The 27,924-nt window shown below is 55.9% G+C and overlaps 20 protein-coding genes across 20 annotated transcripts; 10 read left to right on the top strand and 10 right to left on the bottom strand.

Moving 5' to 3' along the window:
- Positions 1 to 168: 168 nt before the first annotated feature.
- On the top strand, positions 169 to 1,700 carry BDY17DRAFT_298393 (uncharacterized protein). Its single transcript, XM_033733733.1, has 5 exons — positions 169 to 488; positions 545 to 1,052; positions 1,119 to 1,207; positions 1,263 to 1,414; positions 1,476 to 1,700. The coding sequence occupies exons 1-5, from the start codon at positions 197 to 199 to the stop codon at positions 1,533 to 1,535; spliced, it is 1,101 nt and encodes a 366-aa protein (XP_033588943.1). The 5' UTR covers positions 169 to 196; the 3' UTR covers positions 1,536 to 1,700.
- A 582-nt stretch (positions 1,701 to 2,282) lies between these two features.
- BDY17DRAFT_158883 (uncharacterized protein) lies at positions 2,283 to 3,732 on the bottom strand. The gene has a single exon (XM_033729692.1). It carries the CDS (start codon positions 3,659 to 3,661, stop codon positions 2,432 to 2,434), a length of 1,230 nt encoding a protein of 409 aa, XP_033588942.1. The 5' UTR covers positions 3,662 to 3,732; the 3' UTR covers positions 2,283 to 2,431.
- Positions 3,733 to 4,069: 337 nt separating this feature from the next.
- On the bottom strand, positions 4,070 to 4,828 carry BDY17DRAFT_324657 (uncharacterized protein; the record flags this gene model as incomplete). Its single annotated transcript, XM_033737240.1, has 2 exons — positions 4,070 to 4,111; positions 4,178 to 4,828. 2 exons carry the CDS (start codon positions 4,826 to 4,828, stop codon positions 4,070 to 4,072), a joined length of 693 nt encoding a protein of 230 aa, XP_033588941.1.
- Positions 4,829 to 4,992: 164 nt separating this feature from the next.
- Positions 4,993 to 6,342, bottom strand: BDY17DRAFT_298386 (uncharacterized protein). Its single transcript, XM_033733732.1, has 2 exons — positions 6,131 to 6,342; positions 4,993 to 6,073 (listed from the first exon to the last, which is right to left on the bottom strand). Exons 1-2 carry the CDS (start codon positions 6,297 to 6,299, stop codon positions 5,136 to 5,138), a joined length of 1,107 nt encoding a protein of 368 aa, XP_033588940.1. The 5' UTR covers positions 6,300 to 6,342; the 3' UTR covers positions 4,993 to 5,135.
- Positions 6,343 to 6,464: 122 nt separating this feature from the next.
- BDY17DRAFT_298384 (muts domain V-domain-containing protein) lies at positions 6,465 to 9,730 on the top strand. Its single transcript, XM_033733731.1, has one exon. The coding sequence runs from the start codon at positions 6,615 to 6,617 to the stop codon at positions 9,597 to 9,599; it is 2,985 nt and encodes a 994-aa protein (XP_033588939.1). The 5' UTR covers positions 6,465 to 6,614; the 3' UTR covers positions 9,600 to 9,730.
- A 171-nt stretch (positions 9,731 to 9,901) lies between these two features.
- Positions 9,902 to 10,796, top strand: BDY17DRAFT_324654 (F-actin-capping protein subunit beta; the record flags this gene model as incomplete). The annotated part of the gene is made up of 2 exons (XM_033737239.1): positions 9,902 to 9,927; positions 9,986 to 10,796. 2 exons carry the CDS (start codon positions 9,902 to 9,904, stop codon positions 10,794 to 10,796), a joined length of 837 nt encoding a protein of 278 aa, XP_033588938.1.
- Positions 10,797 to 10,911: 115 nt separating this feature from the next.
- BDY17DRAFT_298381 (flavo protein-like protein) lies at positions 10,912 to 11,998 on the bottom strand. Its single transcript, XM_033733730.1, has 3 exons — positions 11,839 to 11,998; positions 11,275 to 11,763; positions 10,912 to 11,210 (listed from the first exon to the last, which is right to left on the bottom strand). Exons 1-3 carry the CDS (start codon positions 11,863 to 11,865, stop codon positions 11,109 to 11,111), a joined length of 618 nt encoding a protein of 205 aa, XP_033588937.1. The 5' UTR covers positions 11,866 to 11,998; the 3' UTR covers positions 10,912 to 11,108.
- A 63-nt stretch (positions 11,999 to 12,061) lies between these two features.
- Positions 12,062 to 12,804, bottom strand: BDY17DRAFT_298380 (uncharacterized protein). The gene has a single exon (XM_033733729.1). It carries the CDS (start codon positions 12,375 to 12,377, stop codon positions 12,087 to 12,089), a length of 291 nt encoding a protein of 96 aa, XP_033588936.1. The 5' UTR covers positions 12,378 to 12,804; the 3' UTR covers positions 12,062 to 12,086.
- Positions 12,376 to 13,308, top strand: BDY17DRAFT_310865 (uncharacterized protein; the record flags this gene model as incomplete). Its single annotated transcript, XM_033735484.1, has 1 exon — positions 12,376 to 13,308. The coding sequence occupies one exon, from the start codon at positions 12,376 to 12,378 to the stop codon at positions 13,306 to 13,308; it is 933 nt and encodes a 310-aa protein (XP_033588935.1).
- A 167-nt stretch (positions 13,309 to 13,475) lies between these two features.
- BDY17DRAFT_251375 (activator 1 37 kDa subunit) lies at positions 13,476 to 14,771 on the bottom strand (the record flags this gene model as incomplete). The annotated part of the gene is made up of 2 exons (XM_033731168.1): positions 13,476 to 14,592; positions 14,650 to 14,771. 2 exons carry the CDS (start codon positions 14,769 to 14,771, stop codon positions 13,476 to 13,478), a joined length of 1,239 nt encoding a protein of 412 aa, XP_033588934.1.
- Positions 14,772 to 15,052: 281 nt separating this feature from the next.
- Positions 15,053 to 16,141, top strand: BDY17DRAFT_324650 (uncharacterized protein; the record flags this gene model as incomplete). Its single annotated transcript, XM_033737238.1, has 2 exons — positions 15,053 to 15,276; positions 15,328 to 16,141. The coding sequence occupies 2 exons, from the start codon at positions 15,053 to 15,055 to the stop codon at positions 16,139 to 16,141; spliced, it is 1,038 nt and encodes a 345-aa protein (XP_033588933.1).
- Positions 16,142 to 16,556: 415 nt separating this feature from the next.
- Positions 16,557 to 16,889, top strand: BDY17DRAFT_324649 (uncharacterized protein; the record flags this gene model as incomplete). Its single annotated transcript, XM_033737237.1, has 1 exon — positions 16,557 to 16,889. One exon carries the CDS (start codon positions 16,557 to 16,559, stop codon positions 16,887 to 16,889), a length of 333 nt encoding a protein of 110 aa, XP_033588932.1.
- Positions 16,774 to 17,480, top strand: BDY17DRAFT_158775 (uncharacterized protein). Its single transcript, XM_033729691.1, has one exon. It carries the CDS (start codon positions 16,896 to 16,898, stop codon positions 17,295 to 17,297), a length of 402 nt encoding a protein of 133 aa, XP_033588931.1. The 5' UTR covers positions 16,774 to 16,895; the 3' UTR covers positions 17,298 to 17,480.
- Positions 17,481 to 17,662: 182 nt separating this feature from the next.
- BDY17DRAFT_310862 (uncharacterized protein) lies at positions 17,663 to 17,992 on the top strand (the record flags this gene model as incomplete). The annotated part of the gene is made up of 1 exon (XM_033735483.1): positions 17,663 to 17,992. The coding sequence occupies one exon, from the start codon at positions 17,663 to 17,665 to the stop codon at positions 17,990 to 17,992; it is 330 nt and encodes a 109-aa protein (XP_033588930.1).
- A 482-nt stretch (positions 17,993 to 18,474) lies between these two features.
- Positions 18,475 to 19,218, top strand: BDY17DRAFT_324647 (uncharacterized protein; the record flags this gene model as incomplete). Its single annotated transcript, XM_033737236.1, has 1 exon — positions 18,475 to 19,218. The coding sequence occupies one exon, from the start codon at positions 18,475 to 18,477 to the stop codon at positions 19,216 to 19,218; it is 744 nt and encodes a 247-aa protein (XP_033588929.1).
- Positions 19,219 to 20,197: 979 nt separating this feature from the next.
- On the bottom strand, positions 20,198 to 21,526 carry BDY17DRAFT_324646 (mitochondrial carrier domain-containing protein; the record flags this gene model as incomplete). The annotated part of the gene is made up of 4 exons (XM_033737235.1): positions 20,198 to 20,321; positions 20,381 to 20,704; positions 20,762 to 21,210; positions 21,272 to 21,526. The coding sequence occupies 4 exons, from the start codon at positions 21,524 to 21,526 to the stop codon at positions 20,198 to 20,200; spliced, it is 1,152 nt and encodes a 383-aa protein (XP_033588928.1).
- A 429-nt stretch (positions 21,527 to 21,955) lies between these two features.
- BDY17DRAFT_317082 (uncharacterized protein) lies at positions 21,956 to 22,567 on the top strand (the record flags this gene model as incomplete). The annotated part of the gene is made up of 3 exons (XM_033736061.1): positions 21,956 to 22,036; positions 22,087 to 22,104; positions 22,163 to 22,567. The coding sequence occupies 3 exons, from the start codon at positions 21,956 to 21,958 to the stop codon at positions 22,565 to 22,567; spliced, it is 504 nt and encodes a 167-aa protein (XP_033588927.1).
- Positions 22,568 to 22,706: 139 nt separating this feature from the next.
- On the bottom strand, positions 22,707 to 24,176 carry BDY17DRAFT_324644 (Zinc/iron permease; the record flags this gene model as incomplete). Its single annotated transcript, XM_033737234.1, has 2 exons — positions 22,707 to 24,091; positions 24,155 to 24,176. The coding sequence occupies 2 exons, from the start codon at positions 24,174 to 24,176 to the stop codon at positions 22,707 to 22,709; spliced, it is 1,407 nt and encodes a 468-aa protein (XP_033588926.1).
- A 983-nt stretch (positions 24,177 to 25,159) lies between these two features.
- Positions 25,160 to 26,695, bottom strand: BDY17DRAFT_158643 (uncharacterized protein). Its single transcript, XM_033729689.1, has 3 exons — positions 26,425 to 26,695; positions 26,130 to 26,364; positions 25,160 to 26,061 (listed from the first exon to the last, which is right to left on the bottom strand). Exons 1-3 carry the CDS (start codon positions 26,439 to 26,441, stop codon positions 25,609 to 25,611), a joined length of 705 nt encoding a protein of 234 aa, XP_033588925.1. The 5' UTR covers positions 26,442 to 26,695; the 3' UTR covers positions 25,160 to 25,608.
- Positions 26,696 to 26,949: 254 nt separating this feature from the next.
- BDY17DRAFT_317080 (adenylate kinase-domain-containing protein) lies at positions 26,950 to 27,776 on the bottom strand (the record flags this gene model as incomplete). The annotated part of the gene is made up of 3 exons (XM_033736060.1): positions 26,950 to 27,363; positions 27,499 to 27,578; positions 27,644 to 27,776. The coding sequence occupies 3 exons, from the start codon at positions 27,774 to 27,776 to the stop codon at positions 26,950 to 26,952; spliced, it is 627 nt and encodes a 208-aa protein (XP_033588924.1).
- Between the last annotated feature and the right edge of the window lie 148 nt (positions 27,777 to 27,924).

The raw sequence follows: 27,924 nt of genomic DNA, 5'->3' as shown, positions 1-27,924 counted from the left end.
GAAGAACAAGGTACAGTTATAGACTCATCTGTCGTTGTCGACGGGGTCCACGTTCTGCGCGAACCTGCAGGTACCCGTCCAAAAGCATCCAAGTGCTCCACCGAAACTTTGCATGATGATGATGCGACCATGACGATCTCGGGACGACGACAACACTACATCCACGAGGTCGACTTCCACTTCACCTTCAAGTACAATGTTTATAACCAAAACACCTTCTGCTTCCCTCTTGACCTCACACATTTCTCGCTGCATTGAACGTACAGGAAAGACGACGCCAATTGCAAGACACATTACGTCAATCAGAGGACCAGTCATTCAGTGCAACTCTACACTTCGACTACGACAATTGAATAGGCAATTTGCTACTTGCTCACCTGCAAAGGCCGAATACAACATGTCTTCAGACGATGCCAGCCACCACAACAATCCCGAGTTCGAGCTATCCCGCGTCTTCAATGTTTCGGGGAAAATAGCCCTTGTAACGGGAAAGTCTCCCTTCAATGGTATGAATATGAGGCTTTCAGACTGACAAACATCTCAGGAGCCGGCACCGGAATCGGGCTCATGGCTACCCAAGCCCTAGCCGTCAACGGCGCCAAAGTGTACATCTGCGGCCGCACACGGGAGAAGCTGGACAAAGTGGCGCACACCTACGGCCAAGGCATCCGCGGCCAAATCATCCCCATCACCTGCGACATCACGAAAAAAGACGAAATCGCCAAAATGTACGAGGAGATCGCGTCCAAGGAAAAGTGTCTCGACATCCTAATCAACAACGCCGGCATCTCGACCAAGACCTTCCAGACCGAGGCCAGCTCGGCGGAGGAGATGAAGAAGAACTTGTTTGAGAACGAGGAGGCGACTTTCCAGGATTGGGATGATGTGTACCGCACGAATGTCACGCAGTGCTACTTTACGACCATGTGCTTTTTGCCGCTGCTGCAGAAGTCGACGGAGGTGAATCGCGGTTGGTCCGCATGCGTGACCAATATCACTAGCATCTCGGGTGAGGTCAAAACCTCGCAGCACCATCCGCAGTACAACGCCAGGTATGTTGGGAATGTTTCGGTTGTCAAATGCGGTCTGACGTGCACGTGGGCTGACTCTTTCCACAGCAAGGCAGCGGAGATCCATCTCACCCGCATGCTAGCGCAAGAGATCCAGATCAATGGCCTCAAAGTCAGAGTCAACAGCATCGCGCCGGGTAAGGCATCCCCAACCATTCGAAATCAGCTACGTTCTGTATTGACATCACCCAGGTGTCTTCCCGTCCGAAATGACAGCCGGCGACAGCGGCGCCAACCAAAAGTCGCACGTGCCAAAGGAGAAGTTCGAGGGCAAGGTGCCTGCCGACCGCCCCGGACACGATCGAGACATGGCGGGTGCGATTCTGTTTACAGTGACAAATCAGGTGAGTTGATGTGTTGCGGATAGCATGGGGTGTCGAGGCATGTGCTGATGTGAATGTACAGTACCTCAATGGACAAACTGTGGCCGTTGATGGAGGGTACACGCTCATGGCCGGGAGATAAGCAAGCACGGCGGAGAGATTGCACGTCTTGCGGAGATTCGACCGTAGAAGGCAGAGCCACTCTGAGTGATCGATCAAGCCAATGACGTAGCATGCCCACGTGCTCACCATCATGTGTAAAAAGTAAGGTACACGTTGGAGGGGGACAAGAACGATTGAAGCACACACAATATTTTTCAGACTATTTCCCCCTCAGTGAAGCAGCATCACATTCATCAACCCCCAAGCATCCCTTGCACCGCATCCGCGCCCGCCGTCGCCCCGGCGCCGAAAATCGCAGCACCGCCGAGCCGCTTCGGGATGCTCTTTAGGAATTCTCCATGCTATTCGCCACCGTTAGTAAGACGGCCTACGACACCTTAGATGGCCAGGATGGCTGGGATGGATGCGACTCACCTTCGGATGCTTCTCGTGCGCGGGATGCTCGGGATTGTCGCGGTTCTTGTGCGCGTCTTCGAGGATCTTCTTGTCTTCGTCGCTGAGGTCGGTGTGTTCTTTCTATTTGGGGATCAGTTACGAAGAATAGGACGGAATCAGTTGAGGTGGCGGCGTACGGGAGGCATTGTGATGGATTTGAGTGATTGGTATGTCTGTTGTTGATCGGAGTTGAGTGTGATAAGGCGAGATGGATTGAATGGAAATAGTGTTGATGAGAAGAAGTGAATTGCAGGTGATTGCATTGTATGTCGTCACTCTCAGCTCTGTCATCCAATGAACCCTTGCATCGAGATTGCACGACCACGTGAAAGCGCGTGAGGTTCGTCTTCATCGAAACCTTGGCTAAGCTTGCTGAAATCTTGGTTGGATGGCAATGCGTCATGGTTCCACGAATGACGGTGGACGTGTCGATCAGTCCAGCTCAACGCGGGGTGTACAGTATCCTTATTAAATCTGCATTCAAGAAAGACGTGCCTCCGGTTGTGGTTGGGGCTGTTGCACAGGTTGTGGCTGTGCGTGCTGTGCCTGCGGTACTTGGTAATGGATTTGCGGTGTCATGTGCGGCGGCATTTGCTGTGCGGGATGGGATCCGTGATGGTATGCATGTTGAGGCGCGAATCTATTGTGGTGAACAGGCAGCGGGCCTTGCACGCCCGGCGCGGCTTCATGAAAGTAAGGTCCGGGATGGTGATGATGGCTCGCGATGGGAAGGCGATGCATGACTCGCTCGTCCAGACTCTTCATGCCTTCAAACAAAAGCCCCCAGTTCTTGCGCTGCTCGTCTTGGAAGGTCTTCATCGATTCTTCGACGCGGTTTAGCTGTGCCTTGGTCATTTCCACCGTCCCCGTGAGTAGATCCAGTCTCGGCACAATCCTCTTCCTCAATTCCGCGATGTCTACCGTAAGTGTAACCAGCCTTGGCACGATCTTGTTCCTCAATTCCGCGATGTCTCCCATGAGTATATTCAGTTTCGGTTCGATCCTGTCCCTCAATTCCTCATGGTCTTCGTTGTCGACTATGTACCCCCAAATCCAACTTACCTTATCCTCGATGCGGCTCAATCCCACTCGAACGGGATCTGCGTTGGGATCGCGGGCTTGGGCCAGCGTACTGGGCTTGAGCGCCGTCCGGTTGAAAAGTTCCGTGTTCACGACAACAGGGAGGTCTTCATCGTCGTCCTCGTCGTACTCATCGTCTGCGTCGTCTTGAGGCGGCGGTAGCGGACCTTTGGGCGGCAGCCGACATTCGCTCGCATCGATAGCATCAAGCATGTCGACTAGACGTTGTTTTCTTGCGTCGTGGAAATCGAAAAAAGATCCCCCCGTGTAAGGCATGTCGCACGATACGTATGGCGCGTTGCATCGGCAGTTCTCGTCGCATGGGGCGTTGTCTTCGTTTTCGTCTACCGAGTCCGGAGTACCAGCCGACTCATCGGCTTCGGAAAACTCGAAATCGTAGCCTGTAGAGCTAGCAACAGGGTCGCTGGACAATGTGTCCAGTGGTTTCTGCTTCTTTCCTGCAGAATTGAGGTCGTCTTCTGCCGCGCGTTTACCAGCAGTCGCCGTTGCCAGCGCTCCATTCGTGAGCGGAATGCGAGGGAGAGGGGTTGATGCGTTCGCATTGGGACGCAGTTGAGAGCTCGACATTCTTGCCGTTACTAACGAGTTTCTCCCGAAACCAATGGCCATTGAGACTAAATAGATTAAATGCACAGAGAGAGAGAGAGAGTGTGTGTGTGTGTGCGTGCGAGGTAGACAAGTGTAGGTGCGAATGTTTACATCAGGCTGCGCGACGCGATGTAAGTTCACCTAGCCTCGCCGTGGTGGTCAGTGCGCGTCTGGCAATATTCCCGACGACGGCTAACGGTATGCGCAACCAAACTGCGCCGAACTGTCGTTCACGAAGTATATGACGGATATTGACTTTGTCGAGACAATGGTATCAGAAAGCTGGCTTTTACTGATCTGATTCAGTGTTTCTTCATTCTTGGGGCCGAGGTAGGGCGTCAACGAATGCAGCCCGGTGCAGATGGTACAAATCGTTCCGAATACATCTTCCCAATCTACTCGCATTCGTAGCTGTCTTGCTCTCTGTGCCTAATGATATCCTTGGTATGCCTGGAATCCGTAGGATGCGTTCTGTGCCTGGTGTATAGCGTCGGGCGCCGCTCATCGTGGCGGCATAATAGCATAAGGATGAGGTACACCATAGTAGACTTGAACGGCGGGCCCGTGTGAGCGATCCCTGATTTCTTCCTTCAACTCATGCAAAGTCTCAAACAAATCGACGAAATTCACGCGTTGCACGTCCTCCACTCGCTGAATCCTGGCCTCAATGCGTTGCAATCTGTCAATTATGAGTTCCGACGTCTCTTCAATATCCGCCTTCTCAGCCACTTGCTCTCGAACACTGTCGATATGGTCTGTGATGTTGCCGAGCAAATCCTCGAAGCTTTGGGCCTGACTCGAGTGGAGTTCACGGACGTCTTTGCCAACCTGGTGCACCATGTCCATGGTGTTCTTGACCCTTCTATGAGTGGCCGCCATGACTAACATTTCGTTCGAGGCACCGGGGTTGCGCAGGATCTCGCGGCATACGTCAGGGGGTGCTTCCTGCGACTTTCGCTTTTTGGCTGCAGGCGGTGCGAGATGCTCCTCGTCCTTCAACGATTGCTCCGCCAGGTCTCGCGCCTGCGAATTTCCTACACCACGGGATGGTCGACCTCCAGAAATTCCATCCGCCGTCTGTTTACGTTTATCGGCAGTCTTCGTTCCCAGCGATCCATTGGAGACCGGAGTCCGATGCAGCTTGCTAGCTGCGTCTCCCGCGGTTCGAGGCCCGAGGGCGGTTGGCATTTTTGGCGCGTCCTTTGCGGAACGCAAACGCCTAGGAGACATTCTTTTTGGTGCGGTCGTACTTTGTGAATAAGGAATCGTACCTTAGTGGGATATGCGTGCGGTAAGAGGTATGCTGCTCTGGAGTAAAGAGTGTTTACTTTGAGACGCGGGTGACGCGAAGTAATTACCTAAGTTCACGCGATCCCGAGCCGTGGTCAGTGCTCAAGCATTGCGAAATGTGACGATCTCGCATTCGATATGCAACTATTTCGTCGATACAGTGGCGATGTGCTGTGCTAAATGATATCTTGTGGTTGTCTACTCTTTACACTTGAGCCTTCTGTTGCGGCGGCGGGGGCGGCGCCTTTGCAGTCCTTGCTGCTGGCAACAGACTCCTCACCTTCGCCATCAACCGGTCTCCATCCGCGCGAAGGTACGTCCCATTCAGCGTAGTCGCACGGGCGATGTTGTTCAGTACAGATTGCTGAAACACCTTTTTGCCGTTCAGCAACTCTTCTTGGTGGTATCTCCCCGCAATCATCTGCTCGATCAACCCGTTCCTGAGCTTCTCGGGAAGCGGCTGGAAAGAAGGTTTCTTGACGGCCGAATCTTTTCTCTTAGGCATCATTCGTTTCACCATCTCCAGCGTCTCGGCTTTTTCGTCGGGCGACTCGAAGCGGACGAATTGCTTGCTCCATAGTTTTCGAGCAAGCTGACTCGTTGCGCGGTTATCTTCGCTGATCCCGGCGTCCGACACTGCACTCAAATGCTCTTCAATGACACCCTCGAAGTTGTTGGCGACGATGGTCGATGCGTCGCGTTTGTAGAGTGGTCTAAAGTTGGGTTCCACCTCGAGATTGATGCTCGACTCCGGATCGAGTATGTGCTGATCAGCGAGGGTTGTGTCTGCACTCTGCACAGGTTCTTGTATGCCATGGCCTCTCTTCTCATCGGCATGTTCCACGTTGACCGGCCGACTCGTGCCCTTGGCTGCGCTTGAACGCCCCGTAACCTTTACGCCGTTTCGCACGTTGGGGTCGCTGCCTTGCGCGTAAGGCCCCTCTTGCGTAGGGCTGTCATTTTGACCCATCTGCCCACCACGTGCGCTCTTGCCCACTGCTTCGGAATTGACCTCCTTACTCGCGCCAGAAGGCTGTGGCGTATTGGAGTCCGCTTCGGACTTGGGGAGGTCGCGCTGCAGCATCTTCACTTCCTCGGAGACCATTGCCGCCCGTTGCTGCCTCGATGGCCCGCGTTTCGGAGCTGAAGGTACAAGTTAGTCACTCGCGATTGTGTGGATGTACTAGACGGTCATCTCACCATTCACGCGCGTCTTCCTAGCCTTGCCTTCAGCTTCTGCTGCTTCCTCGGCCCTCGTACGCAGGGAGGCGTGGAAGCATCGGTGACACTTGCCGCTGCGGAGCCATTGGAGTCGCAGAGCTTGCCGCTCGTACGCCGAGAGGGTCGAGAGTGATCGCTTTGTGAACATGATGAGTGGAAGAGGGTGTCGATGAACTGTGCGGTGTGCAAATGGAATGGAAGACGAGGTGAATTTGAGCTGCAAATCCGTCCGAGCTTTGACACTTCACGCCAAGCCCCGCGGGCTGACATCCCCTTCCGGAGCTTCACTCCAGCGACTGGCCATTCAATGTCAAACGGTATTACTACCTACGCTTCTCTTGCAATGGACTTCGTATTTCCTGATAATCCCGACAAAAGCGACAAAACGACATTTGGCACAGAACATCCATGATTTCGACAATCAAGTTCCTTGACACTCGGTCACACCTTCCCGAGCGCTCTCATGAGCCTCAGGAGCGTATGCAGACCGGCGACATGTAGGAATATTGTAACAGTACTATTTCGACCATCATGGCAACTTCGTGCGATATCCGCCTTCGGCCCAACGATCCTCACGCGAGGCGCCAAGAGAAAGACGGTGGTCAAGCTCAAGGATCTCCCTCAAGGGGGCCTGCCTCCTCTTTCAGAGAATCCAAAGGATGGGGCCAGCAATGAGCCAGCCAACGACGTGCAAACCAGACGCTTACCCCCGGCCTTCCAACAACACTACAACAATATGCGCAAATACCCAGATTGCGTCTTGTTGACCCGCATCGGCGACTTCTACGAACTCTACTTCGAGCATGTCCCAAAGTATGCTCCGCTGCTTGGACTGAAGCCATCCGCAAAGGGAAACAAAGACAATCCTATTCCGATGGCCGGATTCAAGATCGAACAGCTCGACAAGTACACCCGGATTCTGGTCCAAGACCACAATCTCAAAGTGGCAATCGCCGACCAAGTCAAAGTCTCTGCTGAAGACGAGCCGCTTCGGTATGATCGGCCTGTGAAGAGGATCTTGACCAAGGGCACGCTGGTTGATCAGGACTTCATCGAGCCGTACGAGAACAGCTACTTACTGGGCATTCATATTGATGGCCTAGTGTCGTCCGCGTCAGCCTCTGCTTCGAGTGAAGCGCACGACAAGTACAGGCGGACGACAAAAGTGGGCGTGAGTTGGTTGGATCTATCGAGCGGCGACTTCTTTGTTCAAACCAGCGATCTTGCCACGCTGCCGTCTCTCGTGGCGCGGATTGCACCCAGGGAGATTGTGTTTCATTCATCGATGGAATCGGCCGACCAAATTGCGCTTCAGAAGTTATTGGGGGAGATCGGATGGGTATTTCAATTCCACCGGCCTTCTCAGGCAGCGTCGTCCGTTGCCGAGTGGGCTTCCATGCTTGAGAAGCCCGTCTCCGCGGAGGACATCCCGCACTTCACTGCGCAAGAGCTAGCGGCGGGCAATATCGTCTTGGATTACGTCCGAGACAAGCTGCACGATGAAAGTGTCCAACTGCAGCCGCCTGTTCGCCGATCGGACAACGATTTCATGGCCATCGACAAGCAAAGCCTTCGTGGACTGGAGATCAAAAGCCTGATTCGCGATGGCAGCTTCAAAGGAAGCCTTTTGCATGCAATCAGACGCACAGTCACGAGGTCTGGAGCACGGTTGTTGAATCAGCGTATCACTTCGCCGTCAATGTCGCTCTCTGTCATCAACAACCGCTTAGACCTCGTCGACGAGATGCTTTCGCACGACGCTCTGCGTGAAGATGTCACGGCTTTGTTGGAAAGGACAGCAGATACCTTTCGACTCTTGCAACGATTTTCCATCAATCGAGGGGACGCAGACGATCTTCTGGCGTTGGCGAGGACCGTCGAAGTCATGAGTCAGATGTCTGAAATTCTGCATGACCACATCTTGGCTGGTCAACGGTCGAATGAAGACGCACCCTCCGACAAGGGGTGTTTGTGGGATGTTCTCGAACGTCTGGACCTCGAAGGTCCGAATAAACTGGCCAAGGCCATTCTAACGGCCATTGACGAAGAAGGCCTTACCCGCAAGCATAACAATGAGGACGCTGGCCGTGAAGAGGCTGAGGAAATGACCGAAGAAGTGATGGAAGCGGATGCCGCTGGGGAGAAAGCGCCACAACTTACAAGGCGAGCCTCGATATCAAAGCCCCCGCTGTCCGCAGACTCCCCCGAGCTTGACTCGCAAGACATCTGGATCATGCGGCGCAACGCTTCGTCCGCCCTGGGAATCACTCACCGTCAATTAGACGAGCTGCGTAAGGACAAGCACCAGCTGTTGCTTCAACTCCGGACACAGTTCAACACAGATGTATACTTTCAATGGAGCTTGAGGTATGGGCACACCTGTCGAATCAAGGGCAAAGATGTCCACAAGATCGATATCTCCAGTCTGCCTGGTGTACAAAACGTGTCGTCGACGAAGACCATCCGTACCTTCCATTTCGCAGAACTGACCGCGCTCGGAGATCGAATCGACGGCGCCAAAGCCCGCATCAGAACCGAAGAGGAACGAATGTTTAGCAAGCTCCGCGCTCAAGTCATCCAAAATATCGTCAAGCTCAGACGAAACGCTGCAGTCCTGGACGAACTCGACGTGGCCTGCTCGTCAGCCATCGTCGCAAAAGAACGCAACCTGACCCGACCGGAAGTAGACAACACCACCTCCCACCACATCATAGGCGGCCGACACCCCACCGTCGACATCGGCCTCAAAGAGCAAGGCCGCCCCTTCACCTCCAACGACTGCTTCGTAGGCGACTCCGAACGCATCTACCTCCTCACCGGCCCCAACATGGGCGGCAAAAGCACCTACCTCCGCCAGAACGCGCTCATTACCATCCTCGCGCAAACAGGCTGCTTCGTCCCCGCCGAATATGCACGCATCGGCCTCGTCGACAAAATCTTCAGCCGCGTCGGCTCGGCGGACAACCTCTACCAAGACCAGTCGACATTCATGGTGGAAATGATGGAAACAGCCGAGATCCTCAAACGCGCCACGCCGCGCTCGTTCGTCATCATGGACGAAGTCGGGCGCGGCACGACGCCCGAAGACGGTCTGGCCGTTAGCTACGCCTGTCTGCACCAGATCCACCATGTCAACAAGTGTCGGACGCTGTTTGCCACGCACTTCCACGCTTTGGCGGATATGACGGTCGACTTTGACGATTTGAGCTGCTATTGTACGGATCTTGCCGAGGAGCGGGATGGCGGGTGGGCGTTTTTGCATCGTCTGAGGCCGGGGGTTAATCGGACTTCGCATGCGCTAAAGGTTGCGAGGATGGCGGGGATGCCGGGTGAGGCTATTGGAGTTGCGTCGGATGTTTTGAAGGCGAGGGGGTTTGGGGAGTCTCCGCAAGGTATGAGGAATGTCTCGGAGGAGGTTGGAGTGGCTGCTATGGGTGGTCGTGGGTAGTCACAGGGAAAAGTGAGCGAGACTGATGCATGAGATGTTGATGGGCATGTAATCTACATTTTTTCAGCGATTATGCCAAGGACATATCCGAGACGTTGACACATTTTGCATCATCACTCGTTCAAAGGGAGTTGCATAAGGCTGGAGGACGGGGAGAGTTTCGGGTGCGGCCGAAACGCCTGGCGCATTGGCCAGGGATTCGTCAGACGAGAGCATTGATGCAGCCTGCACACCTCACACAGTAGCCAGCCCCCCACCACACTGTCCTTTCCGCTGCACTACTACACAACAACCACACAATCATGGCCGACCCCTTCGATGCAGCCCTGTAAGTCCCCCATCCTCAATCCGCGAGGCCTACCAACCATCTAACCATCCCCCACCAGCGACCTCCTCCGCCGCCTCCCGCCCTCCTCCACCCAACAAAACCTCACAGGCATCATCTCCCTCCGCCCCGAGCTAGAAGAAGACCTGCTCTCCTCCGTCGACGTCGCCCTCACCTCCGCCCGCTGCCGCAAATCCGGCCGCGACTACCTGTGCTGCGACTACAACCGCGACGGCAACAGCTACCGCTCACCGTGGAGCAACGAGTTCGAGCCGGCGATTGACGCCGACGACGCGGCGGAGCTGATTCCGCATGGCCGTGTGCGGCGCATGGAGGAGAGTTTGAATGCTGGCGTGGACGTTTATCGCGAGCTGTATTATGAGGGGGGCGTGAGTTCTGCGTATTTGTGGGCGCTGGACGAGGGGTTCGCGGGCGTGGTGTTGTTTAAGAAGAGCGCGGGGAGTGCTGGGAGCGGGAAGGGAGGCTGGGATAGTATTCATGTGTTGGAGGTGGGGGAGTCGGGGTCGAAGCGTTCGGCGCAGTACAAGCTTACATCGACGGTGATTTTGGATCTCGCGTTGCGGTCGAAGGAGGTGGATCAGTTGGAGCTGGCGGGGAATCTGACGCGGCAGACGCAGCAGGAGTTGCCTTTGAGTGGGCTGCGGGAGGCGGAGGTCGAGCAGGGGCATATTGTCAATATTGGGCGGATGGTGGAGGATATGGAGACGCGGATGCGCAACTTGCTGCAGGAGGTGTACTTTGGGAAGGCGAGGGATGTGGTGGGGGATTTGAGGAGTATACAGCCGCTGAGCGAGGCGGAGAGGGATCGGGCGGCGCAGAAGGAGGCCATCAGCAAGATGAATAGTCGTTGATGTGGGCAGTGGAGAGCATGACCGTCAAGACAACTGGAGCATTAAAAGTGTCTAGTATTCACCAATCCATCCGAGCAATGTCTAGTTCTAAGACACGCTACATTTGAAAGGCAAACCACACGGTCCTTTACTACTCTCATCTTCCTGATTCGCAGCAGCGGGTGCAGCAGCAGCAGGAGTGCTCGTCGCAGGCTTCTGCTGTTGTGCAACCGGTTGAGAAGTGGCCGGCGCCGCCGCGGCGGGCTCGGCCTTATTCGCCTCCTGCTTCGTCTCCCCCTCCCCGTTTGGCTTTCCAGCGGCACTGCCATCTAGTCACGCGAAGTTGTGCTTCGAGACGTGACCCCAGAATGACCGGCCTTGCTCGGTAGCGAGCTCGAGTTCCTTTGCGGAAGGCTGACGAGAGCCATCACCGCCCTGAAAGAGTAAGATCTGTCAGCAAGCAGCTCGGAATGTTCGGTGGAGAGGCGAATGAACTCACCGAGAAAGTGCCGGCACCCCAAGGGCTACCTCCGCGCACTTCCGAAAGATCACCCAGCAAGGCAAAGGTAGTTTTGTACCCCAACGGCACAAAGATCAACCCATGATGCGTGAGGGTCGACATGGCCGCAAGAGCAGTGCTCTCCTGCCCGCCGCCCATGGTCGCGGAACCGACAAACAAGCCCGCAAACTTGCCCCAGAAGCCGCCGGTCTGCCAGATGCCGCCCGTCTTGTCCCAGAAGGCCTTCCACTGCCCGGGGAAGTTGCCGTAACGCGTGGGGATGCCGAAGAGGAAGGCGTCGTACTCGAGCAGCTTCTGTGGGTCGTCGAGCGTGGGGACGGCGGCGTCTTTCGCGGGGGCGTGCATCTTCTCGAGCACTTCCGTTGGCAGGGTTTCGGGGAGCTGGTAGAGGTCGACTTGGCCGCCGGCTTCGCGGATGCCTTTGGCTTCGGCTTCGGCGAGGGTCTTGATGTGCCCGTACATCGAGTACTAGGGAGGGGTGGGCATTGAGCATTGGACTCGTTGGCGGGGAGGGGCCATTGGGCATTGGGCGTTTAGACTTACGTAGACAATTGCTACCTTGGGTGCCATTGTGAGAGAGCTTTTGGAGGGTTGGTAGGAGGGAATACTGCGATGGGAAGTCTGGGAGGAGTGTTGGAAGAGATAGAATCAGATCTAAATTTGTAAGGGAAAGGACTGAGGAACAGCTCGAATGTAAATAGAGACGGGACATTATAAATCTGTGACCGCCCGAGCATCCGAGCTCTGGTTGCCATTGACGCCATCCGGGGAATTTACCGACGATTATCTAATCAGAGGGGCAGTAAAGCTGTGCTAAGTCTGCCTAAAACAGGCAATTTGCTACCTTTTGGTGTGTGAGGGTCGATAATGCACCTAAATAGGAGGCGGAACGGCTCCGACACCACCTCCGCCTTGACAACACATTGATCAAAGCAACATAGCCCCTGCGTAGCCAATGTCCGAACGAGGCAGCGCCGGGGACTCGCGAACGAAGTCGACACAACCGGAGGCTTCACCGTTGCCACTCCCTTACCAACTAGAGTCGCAGTAAAACTCAAAAGCACAAGCACCTCATCCAGCATGGCCGCATCAACTCCAGGAAATGAAGAAGAGGAAGACGACTACCTCTCCATGACCTTCGCCGACACCACAACACCAGCACCACCCAAAGAAACCTCTCTCCAACGCACCGCGCGCCTCAAAAAGGAAGCCGCAGCACGTAGCCTGCCCCTCTCCAAAGCAGAACTCGAAGCCCAGGCCCAGGCCAATCTGGAAACCGGCCTCGCAACTTCAATAGACAGCAGCAACAGAGGCGCGCAAATGCTGGCGCGCATGGGCTTCAAAGGCGGCGGTTTGGGGAAGACGGAGGGCGCGCGCACCCGGCCGATTGAGTTGGAGGTTAAAGGGGATCGAGGCGGGATTGGGATGGATAGTGAGAAGAAGCGCAAGGTTAGGGAAGCGGCGGAGGAGGCTGGCGCGGGTGGTGGGGAGAAAAGGGCGAAGGTGGGGGTGGAGGAGTTTAGGGTGAGGCGGGCGGGGGAGAGGGAGGAGAGGAGGGCGGAGGGGTTGGTGTGGGGGGCTATGAGGGTTTTGGAGGGTTTGGGGGAGGATGAGAAGGAGGGCGAAGGCGACGATGTGCCCACGACGACGACTGGTCATGGAGCGAAGAAGCGTCGACTACGTGGCGTGAATATCCTGTACCGTCCCCTTGTCCGCCAACGACTAGAGCGCGAACGGGATCGGAAGATGCGCTACGACCTCAACAACTCACTGTCTACCCGCAACGACAACGACGACGACGAAGATGAGAGCGTCTTCGACAAGAGGGTGGAGGAGCTGGAAGACGCTGATCCCGAACTCGAGGAATTCGAGGCTCTCAGCTTCGCAGAAAAGCTGGAAAGAATCACCAAGGAACTGCGGGAGAAGTATCGCTATTGCTTCTGGTGTAAGTTTCGCTACCCGGATGCTGAGATGGAGGGCTGCCCTGGCTTAACGGAGGATGAGCATGGCTGAGCGGTGCTTCCTTGTTCAATTCTTGCTTGTGTCCATGCAAATGGCCGTGCGTGGCATTTCTGAGGAGCTGTGATCTGGTCTTGCAGCGACCACGTTGTAGTCGAGTGGGCCACCGAGCGGTCCTTGAGGCGCGATTCGTAATGAAGGTGAATTTCACACAAAACCCCTCACTTCGCCCCCAATATCCCAGCAATCTGCAAACACAAGTCCAGAATGGTCAGGTGCTCATCACTCCCATCCACCAGCCTCTTGTCCGTCTCCGAAAAGCACAGTACAATCTTGCTCTTCTGAAAATCTCCCACGGCCTCGTCGCCAATCACAATCACGTCGTACAACTGCGAGACGACCTGTGTAGCAGACCAGCCCTCGGCGACGAGATCTTGCACCGCTTTCGACACGCGCGAATAGACCGTGCCCTTTGAGGAAGGCCTCATGGCAGTGGTGAGATTGTCGATCGTAGCGTTGGGAATGACGCCGGCGATCTCCTCAATACTGCGAACCGTGACCGCCTGCCCTCCTGTGGCCGCGGGCGGCGCATCGCTGTCGACATCCATCGACTCCCCATCGTCCGAATCGTCCTCGATATTCGCTCGTTTTCTCTTCTTTTCCGCGCCTGACCCAGCCTGCACAGCCCCCACCAGCCTCGCCGCCGACTGCAGAAATGTAATTGCCTTTCTCAAATCACCCTCGCTGCAGCGCAGCAACGTCGGCACCACACCCTCTTCCAGCGCCACGTTCTCCAGCTTCGCAATATCCTCCAACCGCTTGCCCGCATTCGCCTCGTCCAGCGATTTGAAGCGGAATTTGCTGCACCTTGAGGCGAGCGGGTCAATGATGCGCGTGACGTAGTTGCAAACGAGACAGAAGCGCGTGATCTTGCTGTATGTCTCCATCGTGCGGCGCAGAGCCGATTGCGCATCTTGCGTCATGCTATCCGCTTCGTCCAGGACAATGATTTTGTAGGGCGGGCAGGGGTACTTCTTTCGGTACTCTATTCCTGCGGGGCCGGAAGGCGGGTTGGAGAGTTGCATGCGCGCGAAGTCTTTGACCTTCTCTCGTACTATGCTGATGCCGCGCTCATCGGAGGCGTTGAGTTCGAGGACGCGGGTTTTGATCAGGTCCGGGCCGTAGAGTTGTTTGGCGAGCGCGAGGACGGTGGAGGTTTTGCCTGTTCCCGGGGGGCCGTAGAAGAGCATGTGGGGGAGGTTGGCGGATTGGAGGGTGCGGCGGAGGACGATGACGGTGTGGTCTTGTGCGGTGACATCGTCGAGGGATTTGGGGCGGCTGAGGGGCCTACGTTAGCAAGGTTTCTTGTGGTCCATTTGGGCATGGAGCTCGTACTATTTCTCCACCCATGGCTGTAACCGGTTGTCTTGTGCTGGTGCGGATGACTTGGATGAGCCTGCTTGTGCCGCAGCGGCAGCAGCAGCTTGTCGTGCTCTGATGTCGAAGAAGTTGGACATGTTGGCGGCGATGATGTGGTGAAACGAGACAAGATGGAGTTGGAGGCACGCATGAGGTGCGGTAGACGCGCTGGACGCGACTTTTGGCGCATCAATTTCGGAAGTCGCAACCGAGCAAGCTCCCGTCACTCGTCATCTTCAACCCACACACGCGCGCCCCCTTCCCTCTTCCACCCTTGCAAATGGGCCCAGCATCCTGGATACAGCCTTCGACCGAGCCCCAGTCATTCCCCAGATGAGTCGCGAACCATGCGATCGCCACCGGCAATCCGAATCGAGACATGAACGATGAAGCCTCCTCATCACGAATCGCCCGCCCACCACCCTCGATTGTCGATTCAAATGGCTCCTCATATCAACCGGCGCCGACGGCGGCCGAACTCGCAGAGCGGAGGAAAAAGAACAGACAGACGTTCAATCGTAAGCGCGGCGATCTGCTCGACGACTTGCTCCGCAATCTCGACCTCATCATCTACGCCGAGTTGAGCGCGATTTACTACATGGAGTACGGAACGCCTTCCTTTGATGAACACCCTTGGCTGACGTTAACAAATAGCTGCTCATTCCTCCGCTTCGTCCTCCGCGCCTTCGTGCAGTTCCTACTTCTCACTCCAAAACCACCCGTCTTCCCTGAACAACCCGAAGACCGACCAGTCGTGGGTGCCATCTTCACCACGAACGCCATTTGTCTGTTCTGCCACATCTACTTTGCCGCGCCATCCGCGGGAGAAGCGACTCGAGGATTCCTGCATGGTGGTCTGGCGATGGACTTTATCGGCCAGCAGGGACCGAGCAGCAAGATCCATCTTGTGCTGCTAGATATTCTCGTTGTGGTCCTGCAGCTCGTACTGCTCGCTGCTGGTACCTTGCGCAAAAGATTAAAAGACAAAGCGAGCAGCGCGACTCCTGCGTCCACGAGCACGACTCCGTCCACGAACACGGCTGCAGCACCTACTACCACGACTACAGCACCAGCCGCTCCAGCGACGCAACCATCGACACAGGATCTAGACTCGGAGGAGCGAGGCGTGCGTCGATCGATGGAGCAACACGACATCGAAATGCAAACCCTCAACCCCTCGGGTACGGCAACCAGCCCCGCCGCCTCTATCGCCGAACCCTCCGCCCACGACGCCTTGCTCGCCAACACCTCCGCTCCGGCCACAGACGAGCACATCTTCGACGCCTTCCACTCCGGCCAAATTGTGCTCGCCGACTTGGACATTTGGAAGACGATCAAGGAGCAAGCCAGCATGATGAAGGATTCGCGCAACGCATCTACGCCCACCGTTGACTCGATTAGGAGCGAATTGGCGGCGAGGATGTTGCGGATGCGCATGGGGACCGATGCTTTGAGGCAGAGCCTGTAGTTCTATGTTCCCTGGGCGTACCTGATATCTGCTTGACACATAGCGAAGGCGCTGGGAGAAAGGGTATTGTATTTTGGAAGCTTACGTCTTAGAGGCCGGGTGGCATATGCAACTTCTGATCCAAGCTGTCCCACGCATCCTCACGTTATCATTGCCGATTGCCGGGTCGATATGTGCTACACGCTTTCTGACTCAGGATGACTGAGACTTTAACCTTCACCTCATCACATCCTCTTGAAGGCAGCAACTTGCTGTTCCCAGCACCGGCCAGGCGGATACGCTGCGTTCAGCAGAAGCGCAGGCACTTAATCTGCATTGCCAGAATCGGCGCAGCCACTCCATACTCATCTTACCCATCCCCATCCCCCGCAATCGCCTACTCATCGCATCATCATCATCGCCAACCTACGCCAGCATGGACGTCTTCGCCAACCAGCTCTCCACCCTCCGAACGCTCATCGTCACCCTCGACTGGCTTCTCATCAAAAAGCTCTTCGTGGCCTCCGTGACGCTCGTCGCACCCATCCAACTCTCCCGCACCACATCGCCTGTCCTCTGGCCTTTCTTATGCGGACACGCTGCCTACCGGGTGCCGGAGTTGGACCTTCCGGACTTTGTCGCTTATCCGCTCATTGCCGAGCTGTGCGTGGTTGCACTAGGGTTTTATTCCTGCTATTTCCAGAGTGTGAGGGACGTGGAAGTTGCTGAGAGGGAGAAGGGTGGTGTGGAAGGCAAGGAGGCCGCGTAGGATGGGATGGCCCACCTCTCTTGCGGTCATGTTGGCATTTGTTCAGGGCATCGTTTACGTTTGCATTCGGTGTCCTCGAAAACGATGGGCGAGTGGACGTACGGCCTCAGCCTGGTGCAAGGGCGAAGCTCTTCAACATTGAGATTTTCTATATGCCAGTGGACTCGTTGTTTTTCGAGCCTTCGTAGCGATGGGTATTCGTCAATACTCGTTGAAGGCAGTGCAATCGAGTTGTGCATTGCGTTAGTAGCAGCGCAGAAAAGCACATTGTTTCAATGTTGTCTGGTAGGCAGGCAATGCAGGCTTTCTGCCTCAGGCTACATTAAACTTCATCATTACTACAGCCTGCTCAGAACGGCAGCAGCTCGTATGGTTACATCCGAGGGGCTTGGGGCTTCCACACACTAAGCATACACTTCTATGTTTTCCTTCCGCCGCTGGATCGCCGAAAACCTCGACCGGGTCTTCCTCCGCATCGCCAGGTTCTGCGCAGTTGTCCTGGTGCTCGCTTTACCCATCCAAATCTACCGCACCGGCGATCCCCTTCTCCGGGGAATGGTCTGGCCCACCTTGTGCGTCTCCGCTACATTGCTCGTGCCGGCCTTTCGCCTGCCGCATCATATCGCCAACCGGCTCACGTGCTGCTTCTGGACCGCCGGTCTAATCGCTTATTTCATCTGCTTCGTACCAGTCGCAAAGCGGGTGAACAGGACTGCTAGCCTTCCCTCGCCATCACCCATCCAGGACACCATCATCGCCAGACAACGCGCACCATGGACTCCTTGAGGAACGAAATCTTTACGAGCGAAAAGTTCACTGTCTTCTGGAACTTCGTCACCAAGCTCACCGCAATCTTCATGGTGATCATCGTCCCCTTCCAGATCTACCGCACGGGCAATTCGGCGCTCTGGCCCGTCGTCTGCGGCTCCGCTGCCTCGCTCGTGCCAGACCTGGGCCTGCCAGGCACAGTCGCTGAACCCCTCGCCTTTGGACTCAGGGTCGTTGCCGTGCTCACTTTGTTCCGGTACTTGGTCGGGCGCAAGCAGGCGTACGAGAAGCGTAAGATGGGGAACAAGGCGGCTGGGACGGGGGCATCATCCTGATGAGTCTCCAATTTCAGTGCGAAGAATCTATATGTAATTGTATCTTAGCCTTCTCGCCTCCAAGATTTAGCAAATGCGAGTCAGAACAATGAAAGTCGGTTTTGTAGTCTGTCCTGCGAGTAAGGCAACCTCATGGCGATTGCCTGAAAGACGGACTTTCTGCCTCAGGCCGAGAATATACTTTGTCTTCACCCAATGCTCCTCGCATCGTTAGCTTCCCGTAATTCATTACACGCCACCATGCGGACTACGGACTATACCGTGAGGACGCTAGGCAGCACTCTTCACGCGCACAGGAAGACCGCGTAGCATCACAACAATCTATTCGACATTTGCCCCCCTCGCGATCGGGGGGAAACGAGTCCGCGGGTTAGACAATCTGAACCCCGCCTACATCCACGGCCAGCCTCGCATTCCACCAAACTCACATCTCCACCTGCTCGAGCATCACCTCCTCCACACACCTGGACACAGCAACGGCCATGTTCTTCTTCGACCGCCGCCTCTTTACCGTCCACAATGCCCTCTTCCTTTGCAGGCTCGCCGGCGTAATCGGCGGATGTCGCACAGTCGTCCAGCTATCCATTCTGATCTACCACGACAACCTTCCGTTCCTCTGGGACTGCTTGTATCCCTTCTTGTGCGCCACCGTCGCCTTAATCGTGCATCTCCTTGGCCTCCCGACCCGCGCCAGAGCCGACCGGCTCACAATCATCCTCTGGATAGCCACGCTAGCTTTCGGCGCAAACGTCTTTATCAAGCACAACACGGAGCCGAGTTTCGTCCAGCGCTATCTGGAGACGGCAGGTTGCACGCTGCACACGAAGTACCACTACGAACCGGACGGAGTCGTCACCTGGGACAGCTGGGCGACGGGCCGCTGGTGCCAGAGCACCTACAAGCAGAGCATGACCATTGGGCGCGGACAGCGCAAATACGTGGAGCAGAGCGATCGCTGCTATTCGTTTTGCGCGTACCATGTGGCGGAGCATGGCGGCCGACTGCACGGCTTCATGCCCACCTCACCTGCCGACCGCGTGCCGGAGAGCAGATTCTGTGAAGGGGAGCAGACGTATTACGGGAACTGCCCGGAGCATCCGAGGTTTGATAAAACACGTCGGCTTGTCCTACTGGCGATCCGAGATGCCGAGATTCCCGTGAAGAATGTGTCGGCGGGCAAAGGCTTGCACTCCATGACGGATGATTATGGAGATCTCGAGACATGACTGCGGCCGATGCGGTCTGATGAAGATGATTGCTTTATTCTACGGTCAGCCCGCACCGCCTACTACTCCTCCCGCAGGGTTGTACCCTGATTTGGCCTCATATTCCCTACCGGCCCACCTGAGCCTTCACATCTCGACATCGGACCGCCTCCTGCTATCGCACTGCCAATATCTATAGCAACAGAGATATTCCATACCAAAGGATAAGGGGAGAATCGCTGGATCCATTATTGCCTTCTTTTATAAGGCGGATGCAATCAGGCAAACGAAAGGTTCGTCGGGGAAGTCGTAGCCCGGCTGCAGCTATCTCCGGCCTGGGATCGGAGGCACGTCGGGAAAGTCACAGCCGCGCTGGCAGCCATCCCCGGCCTGGTAGAACAGCGTGTTTAAAGGGCGCGAGCCGCGAACGCTTCTCGGCCCTAGCTGTAGCCCTAGTCTTGGTACGGCATCAATTGGCGACTCTACGGGTCCAAGCATTCGCACGGGCCCGGGCACAAGGGGTGTAACGCATCACACAATCCACAATGGTACGATGCAGATCGAGACCGAAGCAAGAAATGCGATACGAGAGCACCCGTGATCGACAAGATGTCTTACCTTCCACAAGCCAGCATCGAGGCCGAAGTGTCCAACAGCATTCGTACACCCGAGAAGAACGAGAGGGAAGAAACAGACAATGGTAACAAAAGGAGAGGAGAGTATACCAGCAAACACAAAACTTTCTATCATCCACTCATATTCTCAAAGAGAAGAAAAACAAGAAAACACAAGCAAACCGGGTTCGCGCGCCGCCTTCACGCTCCATCTCCAGCCTCCAGCCTCTTCATCTTTGCCAACGTACCTACACAGCGTAATCGGAGTTTTTGAGAGCAGAGGGGATATGCGGTGTTGTGTGTGTGTGATTTGAGGAGTTCCATTAGTCAGTTCAGCATGTACCGGATGTCGATGTTCGAGATTTCCAAGCGGCAGATCATTTCGTTTAAGCCGCCTGCTTCTTGTCTTCTTGCGGCGACGGACCACCGGTGGTCGGCAGGCCCATGAAGATCTTGAAGGAGTCGTAGATCATCCATTGGAGGCCGGTGAGGGTTCCGATCATCACGATACTAGACGATATTAGCATTCCAAGCGTACGATTTAGAAATGCTGAGAAGCGATAACTCACCGCACGGGCAAACCGTTCCACAATCCACCAAAGCCAATATCCTTGTAGATTCTCGACGTGGCGGCACCAAAGGATTCACCGGCTTGACGGTTGGCATTGAGCTTGCTGACCATGACGTCGGCGGGATGGGAGACGATGGCGCAGAGGATACCGGCGACGTACCCACCAGAGAAGGCGACGGCGGTCTGCGCGCCCTTGCCGTAGTCGTTCTTGGTGCCGGGCAGGTAGTTGTAGATCATTTCGACAATGGTCTCGAAGGAGGCGAATTTCATCATGGTGTAGGGGATTTGACGGCCCCAGAGGGGGTTGATGCCTTTGTAGAGACTGCGCGGATATCAGCGTTAGGGGACGTGGTGTGTTTTGAAGAGGGAGTAATCTCACCCAGCGAAACCTTCGGCGGCGATAATCTTGCTGATACCATCGAATGCTCCCTTGTACGGTGCAGGCATGGTAGTCTGGTTGCGGACCTTGACGGCTTCAAAGGGACAGAGACCAATATCGGCGAAGAACTCAGCAGACGCGGAACCAGCAAGATAGACCCAAGTCTTGTATCGCTTGGCGTTCTCCTCGCCGACCTGGTCGGAGTAGAACTTCTTGAAGAATTCGTACCCGCCGTACTTCAGTGCACCCTGGACGGAGTAGCCGAAGAAGGTGGGCGAGCCGCCGGTGTAGATGGCGCTCGCGCCCTCGGACGTCCAGATCTTGTTCCAGGCCTGGAAGTTGCCCTTGTACAGCTTGCTGTCGACTTGGCGACGGCACTTGACGAGGTCGAGCGGCGTGACGGCCCAGTGGGTCAGGCCGCAAGCCATCATGCCTCCAAAGGTACACGCCTGCATGGCCAATGTTAGGAGGGGGATGCATCGCGAGTGGAGTGGAGGGTGCTGGACTCACAGCATAGTACTTCCCGCTGTACAGCTCAATATGGCCGGCCTTGGCCTGGGCAATGTTGGAAGCCTTCTGGATCTCTTTGGTGGCGGCATCGCTCAACTGGCCGGCCTTGTTCTTGGCATCTTCCGCGACATCCCACGCGCTGTACAGCTCGGAGCGCGCCTGGTAGGGAGAGCGTTTGGCGGGGCGGTTGACGGTGTAGGGGTATGCTTGGCCGAAGGTGGCGCTCAGGGCGCCGGCGGTGGGGAAGAGAGACATTGTTTGCGGCGATGGCAATGCTTTATCTCCCTGATTGCCTGAGGGGGTGAGGGAAGTCAGCCGGCTCTCCTTATCTCCGACCGATGCGCGGTCAGAGGGGGGACTGCGCGGGTGTCGAGTGGTAGATGGGAAGAGGCGTGGGTTGGCGACGAGCGGCAGGAACGTACCAGCAATGTCTCGACTGCTACCGAGACAGTCGATGATGATTCCGGGGGTTGGTGAGGGGAGAGAGCGGGAGATGTGCTTGTTTCTGGCGGAGAAGTTGCCCAAAGCTGGGGGAGCTCAACAACCCAATCCCGAGGAAATGACGTAAAGGCCGGAGGCTGGTCCAAGCGCCCGATGCGCCAGACGTAACTTCCACATCGAGATCGAGCAGAATATCAAAATGGCATATCACCGTTGATCACTACCCATGCGACATCCAACACCATGGAAGCCCCCATTGCCCAAGCAGTCGCAGACCCTTCCTCCAGCAACGGAGCCAGAAGATCCTCACACAAATACCGCGGCGTACGTCTCCTCCCCCACTCCCAATGGCAAATCTCTAACAAACCCACCAGGCCACAGTAGAAGACCTCGTCCGTCCCCTCCCACCAACCACCCCGCTTCGTCCCCAACTAACAACCACACCCTCAGGACCCCCCACCAGCCCTCTCCACCTCCCCCAAAGCCTCAATCTCCTCCGCCCTCCTCGCAGCCTACGAACGCGACTTCTCCCACCTCACCGTGCTCTCCCCCACGGACAAATCCCTCCTAGGCTATGTCTCCATCGCGCACCTGCGCGCCCAGCTCGAAGCAAAGACGGTGCAAGACTCTGACCCCGTGGAGAAGGCGATGGTGCGCTTCCAGCGCAAGGGCCGGAGGTATAGGTTGATTACGATGGAAACGCGGCTGGAGGAGTTGGAGGCGTTTTTCGATGGCGTTGGTGTGGATGGGGCGAGGCAGGAGTTTGCTGTTGTCACCGACCCGGGGCGGAGGTTTGTGCTTGGTGTTGCTACCAAGGGGGATTTGGAGGAGTTTGTGCGGAGGAGGCCGGCTTGATCTCGTGTCTACTCCTGTGTTCGTTGTGCTCGTTGGAGGGGCATTTAGCGAGGAGTTTCTCGGAAGGGAAGTCCGTCTAGTGTGTTGTCGTTTACACATTGCGAAAGACTTTGTCCAATTGCACATATTCTAGATTTTTTCATGCAAAAGCGCCGACGATTGACATCAACATACTCCCACACACCACCGCCGCGCAAGCCTCCACGCGCCTCCTGCCCTTCAAATCGACATAACTGCGATCGCTCAAAAAGTCCTCGGCGAGCAACTGCACCAACCCAGCATACAACAGCAATCCCGCCGAAATCGCATTCACAATGCCCACCATGAGCAACCCAAATTCCGACGCCGGATCGTAGAGCGTGTGCACCGCAAGCCCAATCGCCTGTCCAATGGGTGTCGTGATGCCGTAGAGCAAACTCATGAGCCACGGTTTGAACGACGTGGTGCTGAATGACTCGATGGCGGCGATGCGGGAGCCGAGGGCCAGGCCTTCGAAAGTCTGATGGAAGCTGATGGCGATGAGGAGCACGATGAAGGCGGGCCCGGTGGTGACGGAGAGGGCCATGCCGATGAAGACGCTGTGGAAGAGGATGCCGGCTTCCAGGAGCAGGCATTGGAGCACTAGCCGCTGTTCTTGCGTTTTGGCGGGGAGCGCGGAGGTCGGGCTTGGTGGGATGGGGGATTCTATAGGTTCGGCGAAGGAGACGTTGCGGCTCGGAGGTTTCGGTTTTGTGTGGCCGTTTGCGGTGGAGAGGGAGGAGGTTCGTTGGATTGATCGGTGAGAGGTTAAAGGTTGGGTGTCGGATGTTTCGGGGTCAAGCTCGTCGAGGTCGAGGTCTGAGTCGTCATTATCTCCCTCGTCTTCTCTGTCGTTATCATCTTTGGCCGGCGGTGGTGGAGGCGGCAAAGGCTTATCGACCGATCCCGGCGCGTCCGAGTACGGACTCCGCGGCGGCTGCAACTGCTCATATCCCTGCCCATTCTCCTGTGAAGGCACCTGGCGAAAAGCACGGAAACTGCCCGACCTCCTCGTCTCCCCCGCATCGGTGTGTCCAGCATCAGCCCTCAAATGTTCCAAATCCACAGCGTGACTGTGCGCCGCTCCCTTGGACGCAAATATCATCTCAATCCCCACCACTGTCATCACACTAAGCATAGCCACGAAGCCAGCCATAGGGGGGTAATCTTTGTTCCAAAACGGAGGCAGACATGGATCCATCAGATTCACATATGCGGTGGGGAGCAGATGGACAAAAGCAGTGGCAATCAGTACGCCGGTGCCAAAGTGTCGGGAGAGGAAGAGGGTGTAGCTTGGGACTGGGAGGGTAGGGAATCGCCGGGCGATGACGGGGAAGGAGCAAGCGAAGGTGCTGAGGGCGAGGATGAGGAAGAGGGCGAAGACGTGCAGCGAGGTGTTGTAGCCGCGGATGGCGGTGCCGCTGCCACATGCCGGCCTCTCACCGGCATCTTGACGACGGGTTATCTCGGCGTGGAGGAGGTGGATGGGGAGGCTTGCGACGCTGTCTGTGGAGGTGGATGGTTAGTGGGAAGTACGGCGTGAATCGGCTCGGATTGAGGGGGGCTCACTGAGCGACGCATCTTGGGTCATCTTAGAGATGAAGGGAGATACTGTGCGGACGGCTCATCCGGACGCTTCATCCTCCAGATGCGAGAGTCGGGAGTGGAGAGGTGAAGTGTAGGGAGATCCCGGGCTGAAGTCGAAGTGTTCGCGGGAAGGGACGCCTGAGTTTCAGGACTTTTGGGCGGCGGGTCCAGATTGTCAAGCAAGCCGAACGGATCTGATGGCCCGCACCGGCCTGACCCGCTGAGTAATCTCAGCCTCGCCTTGCAAAGTTTACATGAACGACGTCGAAATAATTGAGAATAGACAGAGGCCAAAACCTCGATCATTTAGCATTTGTCTCTATACATTGATTCCTGTGTGGTGTGCGTGCTCCTCATTAACCGCATCCCAATCTCAACACTCGAACTCGCGACCCTGGTGTAACGCAAAACAACAGAATTCCTTACATCACCAACACTCCTTCGATCACAACACTCGAACCCGCGACCTCAAAACAAACAAAAAGTAGGCGGCAATCAACGCCCACCGCCGATCCCCCGGCCTTCTATCTTACTAGAGAGAAGGCACTCCACAAGCCCCCCGCCCCACAACCTATACACATCAGTATGGCTGTGTGAGCGGTGGATCAGCACCTAATTATTTCGCCTGTAACAGGCGAAAGATTGCAAACCCCCTGGACTTTTGTCCCTCAAGGTACTTGAACTTTGGCGCTTGACCGTCTTTCCTCTTGAGTTGGTGATGCAGGGCAGGGAATCGTTGATACAGTTCCCACAAAGTCTGAACATTGCCAAAAGCGAAACATATCACCTTCCTTGTCCGCTTTCGTTGTGATGCCTGTCTTGTGGGAGACTCTATTCATATGCCTGCACATGGTTATGACTCATGACCACAAAAACAGAACATCTTCTCCGCACAAATCAACAAAAACGAAACACCTTCTCCGCGCCGCTCCTCTTTGAGAGGGCTAGATACATACCTGCGGAGGGTGAAGCGAAACTCAGCTGCGCACACTCATCCCGTTAGGGACTTTCGTGGAGCCTGGTTTTGTTGCTTTTTTTCATTAGGTCGGAGCCTAGATATTAGCAATTCCGCCCGGGGGAAGGGGGGACGCCTCGCACTTCACTTTTTGGTCACCGAGGAAAGTGGAGGCAACAATCACTTCACAGCCGTTGGCAGCGCACTGAAAGTGATTGGTGAAGTGCGGACACCAAATTATCGTGTATATATTCGGGAAAAGGAGTCGAGGTTTAGCCGGAGGTGTGCGAGCGGGATGACGTCCATTATTACACAGTAGACACGTGATTGAGACGAGAGATGGGTGGACGTCATTCCTCCCCATTGCACTATTCACCTAACAATCACCCAAGCTCAGAGCGAACCATAGTAGCGGATGCATGGCGGTTGACCTGTCCGTCCTTGCTGCTACTCATATCTTTCGGTTCCCCTCGCTGTCCAACTAAGACTTCGTCCCCAAAACAGGCCACTCGTCTTCGTTCAGGTTGAGCTGCGACGAACTGCTTGCTGACACGCCCGCACCGCGTTTCTCTGTAGCGAGTTCCTTTGTCCCTGACGCGGACCAATCGTCTTCGGGAAAGTTGAACTGCGGCGGACAGGTTGTCGACGCGACACCACTGCGTTTCTCCTTGGTGGGAACCAGTGTTTCCGTCTCAGAGTCTTCCATTGTTGACGCGACAGCACTGCGTTTCCCGTTGATGGGAACCAGTGTTGCCGTCGCTCCGTCTTCCTTCCATCCGCCACTCGCACTGTCTGCGGCACGGACAAGCCCTTTCCACCTCTCATCATTCTCCTCCCCATTGTTTTGACCCACCGCGCTCTCCTCAATATCACCCCCATCATCGGATCCGTCATTCCCCATCTTCTCCATCTCCCCCTTACAACCCATACAAGTCTGGCCACCACCCAAAATCAGCACCCATCTCACCTTCACTCCCAAACCAAAGGGATGAAAGAACTCACCGGCTCAACATCCTTGAACTCCCTTTTCGAAAACTCCTCCCTCTGCTTCTTCTCCCCACACCACCCGCACTTGACCTTGCCCTGCTTCGCAGGCTCGCAGTCGCGGCAGCAAACGTACGGTTGATCCCCCGGGCTGTGCCTCTTACACGTGCGGATGCGGTCGTGCAGTTTGCTCATTTGGGAGTGCGAGAAGGCTTTGTGGGGTTTGTTCGCGAGGCAGATGCGGCAGGGAATTCTGTTGGTTGGCTCATGGGTGAGTATCGATGTGTGGATACGAAGGGGAAAAGTGGTTTACCTGCTGCTTGGATGCATGGCTGCAATGCGCCTTGGATGTGTTGCGTAAGATGGGGAAAATCAGACTTGGGGGCTGGACTTCGTTGGCTTATGGCTTGGAGAACCTCTCTGCCCACGGCGATGCAGAGGAGAGAATCCGACGGGTTTGCCAACTTCCCACAATCGAGCCAGACGGACGTGCGTGTAACCATCACACAAAAGTCCCACCATCGCCACATCGGACAGCATTGAAGCTGTGTTGCGACAGTTACGACATTCGTCTTGCGCGCCCTTGGCGAAACATCGCGCGACACTGAAGGCTTAGTCCGGCACACGTGTGTCACGTAGACGTCGCACTGAAGCAGAACACCACGTAGGGAGCGAAGATATCGTTGGTCAAGTAGCCTATTATCAGAGCTCAAGCTCAGCCTCCACGACAGCACGAATCTATCCCAGGACACCTTCAGCTTACCGGCCACTCCCCCCGAAGAGAACAGCAGTCCCATGACTCCGCGCTCAGCTTGAAATGCAAGATCCACACCCTGCCCTACTTCCCAAACTTCTTATCAAACTCCTCGAAAATCTTCGGACTAATCTCGTCCGAGCTGTTGCCCTCTACGCGCCACAGAACGCCCATCTTCTCGTAGTGCTGCAGCAGCGGCTTCGCGCTCTCCTCAAACTGCGACAACCGCGCCTTCCACACCTCCGGCTTGTCGTCGTCCCTCTGCACCAGCTTCTCGCCCGTCGCATCATCCTTCCCCTCGACTTTCGGCGGGTTGAAAGTGGTGTTGTACGTACGGCCGGAAGGCGGGTGGACCCAGCGATTGGTGATGCGGTCCATGATGATTTCAAAAGGCGTGTGCACGTGGATGGCGAGGTTGATGGGGATGAGCTTGTCGAGCTGCGCGGCTTGTTGGGCGTTGCGTGGGAAGCCGTCGAGGATGAAGGAGGTGTCGGGGTGCTCGCTGTAGTCGTAGTCTTCGTCGATGCCGGAGGAGACGTTGAGGATGGGTTCGTCGTTGTCTTCGTCTATTTCGGCTCCCGCCTCTTTCGGGGTGTCTTTGGCGTTTTGTGGGACGAGCCATTTTTTGCTTACGAGGGCGTTGCGGATGAGGCGGAGGATGACGTTGTCTGGCACGAGCTCGCCGCGGTTCATTAGGGCCTCCGCTTCTTTGCCTGGTGGTGAGGAAGAGACGCAGTTAGCTTGCGGGAGTCTTTCAGGTGCAGTGTGGTCCACACACCAATACGTGTCTTCTTTCGGACATTCTCTCTTAGCAAATCCCCCGAGCTAACGGACGAGAGCTGGGGGTAACGATTGAGGAGTCGTTCCGTGTGCGTTCCCTTGCCCACTCCGGGAGCGCCAACTATAATCATTCGTACGGCTCTTTTGAGCGTGAGGCCCGTGGCATAGGATGCATAGCTCGGCATGATGGTGGTAGATATGTACAGTGAGAGCCGGCGGAGAGATGTTGGGGTGTGAGATACGGCGCGCGGGCCTTCGAAGGCTAACGGGCCCTCGATG

The sequence above is a fragment of the Neohortaea acidophila genome (genome assembly GCF_010093505.1).
Source record: "Neohortaea acidophila strain CBS 113389 unplaced genomic scaffold BDY17scaffold_6, whole genome shotgun sequence".
Taxonomy (NCBI): domain Eukaryota; kingdom Fungi; phylum Ascomycota; class Dothideomycetes; order Mycosphaerellales; family Teratosphaeriaceae; genus Neohortaea; species Neohortaea acidophila.
The sequence above is the reverse complement of the archived record's forward strand: the minus strand, read 5'-3'. Positions and strand labels throughout refer to the sequence as shown.